At 49.9% G+C, this 7,367-nt stretch overlaps 1 protein-coding gene across 1 annotated transcript in view; it reads right to left on the minus strand.

Annotated features, from left to right (window-relative positions):
* ARSD (arylsulfatase D) overlaps window positions 1–2,011 on the minus strand; it is a 28,950-nt gene extending 26,939 nt beyond the window's left edge. Inside the window, 1 exon segment of the mRNA XM_033206514.1 lies at window positions 1,874–2,011. Coding sequence (XP_033062405.1) covers window positions 1,874–1,917 — 44 coding nt within the window. The 5' untranslated portion in view covers window positions 1,918–2,011.
* Window positions 2,012–7,367: the final 5,356 nt, after the last annotated feature.

A 7,367-nucleotide genomic window follows, 5' to 3' on the forward strand; every position in this document is an offset into this window, starting at 1 on the left:
CAAGCAAAAAGAAGATGTGTAGTTCACCTGAGCTAAGAAAGTCTCCTATGCTTTAACCCTGTAAGAAAAGTCACTTTGAAACAACCAGTCTACTTTATTATTCTTTTGGTTTCTTGTTTTGAGATGGGGTCTTGCTGTATTGCCCAGGCTGGAGTGTAGTGGCATGATGGTGGTTTACTGCAACCCCTGCCTGATTCTGAGGTGGGAGGATTGGCTCAAGCAGTCCTTGAACTGCAGTGGATGGGTGGATGGGCGGTCGCTTAGTGCTGCGGGATGGTCCTTCAACAGCAGTGGGTGGGTGGTGTCTTAGTGTTGGGGGATCATGGCCGTGCTCTCCCAGAAGGGTGCGAACGAGGGGTGTGTCTCAGGGTGTTTGGGGGGACATGGCTGTACTGGGGGGCAGGGGAGGAATAAGGCCATGGGGAGGGATCCAGCAGGGTAATGGCCACGGAAGGGGACAGGATGGGGCGTGTCTTGGAGGGTGGCGAGAGGCAGGGCAGCACTGCTGAGGCAGGAGAATAAGGTCTGGAGGCAGGGAACCTAAGGGTTTTCATGCCGACTTCCTAGAAGTAAATTGAAAGGAAAATCCTAATTTTCCTTTTTTGTTCATTTAAAAAATTTTTATTATTATTTTTTTGAGACAGAGTTTCACTTTTGTTGCCCAGGCTGCAGTTCAATGGCATGATCTGGGCTCACTGCAACCTCCACCTCCTGGGTTCAAGCGATTCTCCTGTCTCAGCCTCCTGAGTAGCTGGGATCACAGGTGCCCGTCACCACGCCCGGCTAATTTTTTTGTATTTTTAGTAGAGGCCCGGCCTAATTTTTGTATTTTTTGTAGAGACGGGGTTTCACCATATTGGCCATGCTGGTCTCAAACTCCTGACCTCAGGTGATCCACTGGCCTCGGCCTCCCAAAGTGCTGGGATTGCAGGCATGAGCCACCTCGCCTGGCGGGAAAATCCTAACTTTCCATGCCTAAGTAACAAAAGGACCAGAGGCTTCCCTTTGACCTTTTCTGCTGGGCAGATGGTAGATTGGCTGTCTGCAACCAATCAGACTGATTTCGGGTCCAGTCTTCCTTTGCAACTTTGTGCAATCTTAGTCTCTGATTAGTTGGTTTTTGCAACCAATCAGATGTTTGCACAGGACTGCGACTTTTGTAACTTCAGCCTCTGGTTGGCTGCTGTCTGCAACCAATCAGACTAATCGCGGGCCGACACTTCAGTTACAGGAGGTGAGGGTGAAGTGGCCAATGGGAAACTTCTAGGGGGTATTTGGACCCAAGAAGATTCCGGTCCCGGACTCCTGAGCCGCGCTGCTTGGTCGGCTCTCATACTGTGACGTGTCCTTTCGTTTTCAAGAAATCCCTGCTTTCCTTCTTTTGTTGCTTCATTCTTTCTTTGCTGGGCGTTTTGTCCAATTCTTTGTTCAAAATACCAAGAACCTGGACAACTTGCAGTCACGACCCTCTACCGGTGGCGGAGGACCCAGCAGGGCGTGACCGACCCAGTTTCCGCTCCCTCCGGGCCCCGGCCGGCCTTCCTCCGCCTTCCTTCCCTTCCCTTCCTCCGCCTTCCCTTCCCTTCCTCCTTTGTTCTCTTTCCCTGCCCTTCCAACTTCCCTTCAATTCGGTCTCCTCCACTCCCCCTCGTCCCCTCAGTCGCCCCCTATCCCTGGGCTCTGCTGTCTGGCGTCTTTCCCGGGCACAGAACGCGCCTCCACCTACATTTTGGGGACTACAAGGCGCTGGACACAACCACGCCCTTTACAGGGGCCCAGGCTCGCCTGGGGCGCCCCTCGCCGTGCTCGCGACCCCCTCCCCAGGTCCCCACCCCAGGCCTTAGTGTGGGCCGCGTCCCAGGGTCCCTGGCACCTGGCGGCGGGCGCGGCGCGTCCCTTCCGCGCGGCAGATCTCATGGTCGAGCGCTGGCCCAGAGCGCAGGACCTTGCCCTTCGCACTCCGCGCCCGGGCGCCGCTAGTACCAAGGCTTCCGCCCTCTCAGCTGCGGGATCTGGGGTGTGCGCCCGCCCCTCCTTCAGCCGCCCCTCCTTCATCCGCGTCATCTCCTGGCGCAGGACCTCCGGAACCTGCGCTTGGAAGCAGGTTTTCCCAGGTCGTCACACGGGGAGGCCGGGGCTAAGGAGGAGCTGATTAAACCCAGTTACGATTGACCGGGCGCGGTGGCTCCCACCTGGGATCCCAGCAATTTGGGAGGCCGAGACGAGTGGGTCACCTGAGATCAGGAGTTCGAGACCAGCCTGGCCAACATGGTGACGCCTCCTCTCTACTAAAAATGCAAAAATTAGCTGGGCATGTTAGCTCATTTAACAGAGTGACACTCAGTCCCAAAGAATAAATAAATGAAAATGAAAAATAAACCCAGTTAGGTTTGAGCACAGGGAGCCCCTTTTCTTTTTGTCGGGGAGGGCCTTAGGACCTACCCAGAGCGATCAAGCTGCGATTTCAGTTTCTCAAAACTTGGTGTTTGAAATGTCTGTTCCGGATGCTGGACTTGTTCTCTAAGTTTGGAACGGGAATGCTAAATAGGCCCTTCTTTCTTCTTTTATTACTATTATTATTGTTATTTTGAGATAGGGTCTCATTCTGTCTTCCAGGCTGGAGTGCAGTGGTGCGATCTTGGCTCACTGCAACCTCCACCTCCTGGGTTCAAGCGATTCTCCTGCCTCAGCCTCCCAAGTAGCTGGAATTACAGGCACTCGCCACCACGCCCGGCTAATTCCAATTGTTACTTTTATCTTTGTTCATTTCATGAGACTGCTGTTGAAATTACTCCTTTTGATTAACCGCCGGGCCCTCGACCCCTCCCCATCTTTTCTGTGGCCCATCCTTTTGTTTTTGAATGATGCAGTTTTGCTCATTACCCTCTCACCTAATTCTTTTTTTGTATCTTTGGCTCCCCCTTTGTTGTTTGTTTGTTTTGTTTTTAACTCTTTTGACCTCTAGAAAGGTCAAGGCTGAGAGTTGAGGCTGCAGTGAGCCTTTGTTTTTGTCTAACTCTCTTGACCTCTAGTCACTGATTTTCTCAAGCTCCTTCATGTCTTACCTCACCCCCTCACATCCCATAGAAAACGCAAGATCTGGTCAAAGTATAAATTCGTATTTTGTAGGAAATGCTAGCTTACAAAACAATGTCACAACCCTACCTCCAGCCCAGGTGACCCACTTTCCCTCAAAGGGGGTTGCTTAGGTTCTCTTCCACTGGTCAGGGGCAAAATGATTCCATAGTCTTCAAGATAACAGTACTTTCTTCTTCCAAGGCTGAGGCTGTCAAGGGTGAGGCTGTCACCGCCTCCCAAGGAAGTGGAACTACAGGTGTGCACCATCACCCCTGACACATTTTTGTTAATTTATTTTTTTGGTAGAGACTAGGTCCCACTATGTTGCATAAGCTGTTCTCAAACTCTTGCCTCAAGCAGTCCTCCTGCTTTGGCCTCCCAAAGTACTGGGATTACAGGTGAGCCACTGTTCCTGACCAGCCGCAAGACTCTATGTTGGGTGTATGGGTGGGAAGTATATGTAGGTCCTCCTCACCATTATTCTGCCTCCAACATTTATGCCATTTTTTTTTTTCCTTTGCAACTCAGTTCTCTATGCTTACCAAATGGAATCAGTAAGGTCGGGGAGGTGGGGTGGAAGTTGTGTTGAAAACATAGATTCAGAAGCCCTCCACTGAGTAAGGATTTTCATAAATGAGGGAGCTGCTCCACACGCCCCTGGGATGGGATGATGGGGGTGCTTGTTCACGACAATACAGTCAGGAGCCCCACTCCCTACATTTATTGAATTGGAATCTCCCAAAATGGTGCTGGGAATTCTATTTAGAAAAGACCATTCACTTTTAATTGGCAAATTTAGTTCATTTACATTTATTACGCTGGCCATCTGTCTGGAGCTAGTTCTTGGGCACTGTTAATTGCTTCTCTCTTTGTCCTGTTACTCTAAAAGAGCTTTTATCAGATAGGCTTGGTGGCTCACACCTGTAATCCCAGTGCTTTGGGAGACTAAGGGGGAAGGATTGCTTGAAACCAGGAATTTGAGAACAGCCTGGGAAACACAGAGAGACCCTGTCTCTATTAAAAAAAAAAAAAAAAAAAAAAAAAAAATTTAAGTTACCCGGGCATGGTGGTGTGCCTGTAGTCCCAGCTACTTGGGAGGCTGAGGTGGGAGAGTCACCTGAGCACAGGAATTTGAGGTTGCAGTGAGCTGTGATTGCACCATTGCACTCCAGACTGGGTAACAGAGCAAGACCCTGTCTCTAAAAAAATTTTTAAAATAACTTTTTTTTTTTTTTATCTTTGAGGGCTTCCCAACTGGGATTTCTTGCTGAGCCTCTATCACACAGATGGAGAAGGCCAGGCCTAGACCTGGAAGGAGGCGGGCAGGAGACAGCCCAGAAGCAGTTCTGCAGGGAGGTTTAACAGGGGTAGAGCAGAGATTTGATCCTTGGAAGAAATTCTATGCTTCTGGGAGTTGAGATTCCCAAGAACTAGCGAGAAAAGAGCTTTGGGTGCGCTTTGGTAAATTATGTAAACACACTGAGCTGTCTTGGGTGCCCAGGATTTGGAAATGGGGCCTGGGGGCAGTAGGAGCTGGTGCTCCAGAAGTCATATTTGCGGGAGGTTGTGGGGATGGAAAGGGTGGGTAAGCCCTGACCCTGAGGGTCTAACATGACTTTCAGCACATGGAGCCTCCATGGGGACTTTGGCTTCAAAGCCATCAAGGTCAAGAGTGTGGACAAGTGTGGAGACAGAGGTGACTCTCCCCAGTGGATGCTGAAGAACTTAAAGGTGACTCTATGGGCTGGGAACATCCGGCACAGCTGACCCAAAGTGCTGGGTCTTGTTCCATAAGCCATGGCTATGGGGAAAACCATAGGGGTTAACTGGTTCTCCCTGCCATCCCTTCCTCCCTTTCTTCCTTTTTCTTTTTGCTTCTTAACTTTCCTTCCTTCCTTTCTTTTTAGAGATGAGGTCTCACCCTGTTGCCCAGGCTAGAGTGTAGTGGCACGATCATAGCTCGGTGTAGTCTTGAACACTTTGGGAGGCCAAAGGCTCAAGTGATCCTCCCACCTCAGCCTCCCAAGTAGGTGGGACTACAGGCACGCGTCACCACACCTAATTATTTCAATTTTATGTGGAGGCAGGGTCTCGCTATGTCATCCCAGCTGGTCTGAAACTCCTGGCCTCAAGCTATCTTAGTGTCCTAAAGTGCTGGGACTACAGATGTGAGCCACCACACCTGGCCCACTATTTCTTTCTTGACTCAAGAGAATTGGCTGGAGATGGATTTGACTTTTTTGGTCTCTATGCACAGTCTGAATTCTTGGAGGCTGATATGGATTGGATAAATTGAGGACACGTTCTCGAGGTGGTGACGAGGTGGGGCATTGCTCATCACATACCTAGGTTTGGAAGAGTGGGAGGAGCGACCTGTTGCTTGAACCTGGAGACAGAAAGAACTATTGGAAAGGCCTCCTTACTCCCAGGAGAGAATGTGTTGGGGACTGAATTGCGTTGCCCTCAAATTCACAGGAATAAAGTTTTTATTCATCCTTTAAAATGAGGTCACAAGAGTGGGCCCTATTCCAATAGGAGTGGGGTCCTTATAAGAAGAGATTAGGGCCGGGTGCAGTGACTCATGCCTGTAATCCCAGCACTTTGGAAGGCCAAGGCAGGCGGATCACTTGAGGTCGGGAGTTCCAGACCAGCCTGGGCAACATGGCGAAAACCTGCCTCTACTAAATGATACAAAAATTAGCTGAACGTGGTGGTGCACGCCTGTAGTCCCACCTACGAGGGAGACTGAGGCAGGAGAATCGCTTGAACCTGAGGCAGAGGTTGCAGTGAGCCGAGATCACACCATTGCACTCCAGCCTGGGCAACACAGCAAGACTCCATCTCAAAAAAAACCCCAAAAAACAAGAATCAGAGGTAGGACACAGACAGGCACAGAGGGATGACTGTGTGAAGACATGGGAAGAAGGCGGCAGCTGTGAACCGAGAAACAGGTTCTCCCCAGACACAGATTCTGTCATGCCGTGGTCTTGAACATCCAGCCTCTAGAACTGCAAGAAATATTCTTGATGATACCCAGTTATGGTGTTTTCATTCTAGCAGCCCAGACAATAAAGGCACAGCCTGATTATGCAATGACCTCGCAGCTCAGAGCTGGGGCGAACCCTGCCTGTACAGTGCGGCTTCCATAGCCTGAGTTTGCCCACACCCCTGGGGCATTGGGGACAAAGGAAAACCACTTGAAAACAGTTCCGACGGGAAGCACAGTTCATCCTTGTGGTTTTAAACAATAAACAAACTCTATAAATGGGCAGCACAGACAAAGCCACATCAGTGTCAGTTTTTATCTTTGGGGCCTATCTCCTGTTCACGTGCAAATCTGTAAGTCACAGAGCCACCTTTGCTGGGACTTGGGCTGTTTGGGGCTACAGGGCAGCCTCTTCCAGACCGAGCTGGGGTCCATTGACAGAATCCTCCCCGACTGCAGGAGATACTTTGCCTCTCCAGTTTGGGTGTCTGAGTGATCATTCAATGATTCATTATTAATGTTTGTTTGTTTGTTTGTTAGTTAGTTTGTTTGTTTTTGATGAGACAGTCTTGCTGTGTCACCCAGGCTGGGGTGCAGTGGTATGATCTCAGCTCACTGCAACCTCCGCCTCCCGGCTTCAAGCAATTCTTCTGCCTCAGCCTCCTGAGTAGCTGGGATTACAGGCGTACGTCACCACGCCTGGCTTCTTTTTGTTTTGTTTTGTTTTGATAGAGACAGGGTTTCACCATGTTGGTCAGGCTGGTCTCGACCTCCTGACCTCAAGTGATCTGCCCGCCTCTGCCTCCCAAAGTGTTGGGATTACAGGCGTGAGCCACTGCGCCTGGCCAATGTTTATTGTTCATTTCTACTTTTTCTTGCCGTTTTCTTTGTTTTTTCCCAGGGAGAAACTATTCCTCCTTATGCAAATAGATATCTTAACATGACGCTGAAGTCTGTTTCATTTTTTGTTTTTTTCTTTTTTGAGACAGGGTCTTACTCTGTTGCCCAGGCTGGGGTGCAGTGGTGCAATCATAGCTCAGTGCAGCCTCCAACTCCTGTGCTCAAATGATCCTCCTGCCTTAGCCTCCTGAGTAGCTAGGACCACAGGCGTATGCCACCATGCAGGCTAATTTTTTTTATTTTTGTTTTTGTAGAGCTAGAGTTTCATCATATTGCCCAGGTTGGTTTTGAACTCCTGGCCTCAAGTGATCCTCCCGTGGTGGCCTTCTAAAGTGCTGGGATGACAGCCACCACGGTCAGCTGGTTTGTTTCAGTTTGAGTGACAAAATTTAGGAATCGGGGC

Source organism: Trachypithecus francoisi, unplaced genomic scaffold (genome assembly GCF_009764315.1).
Source record: "Trachypithecus francoisi isolate TF-2019V2 unplaced genomic scaffold, Tfra_2.0 Contig00236, whole genome shotgun sequence".
NCBI classification, from domain to species: Eukaryota; Metazoa; Chordata; class Mammalia; order Primates; family Cercopithecidae; genus Trachypithecus; species Trachypithecus francoisi.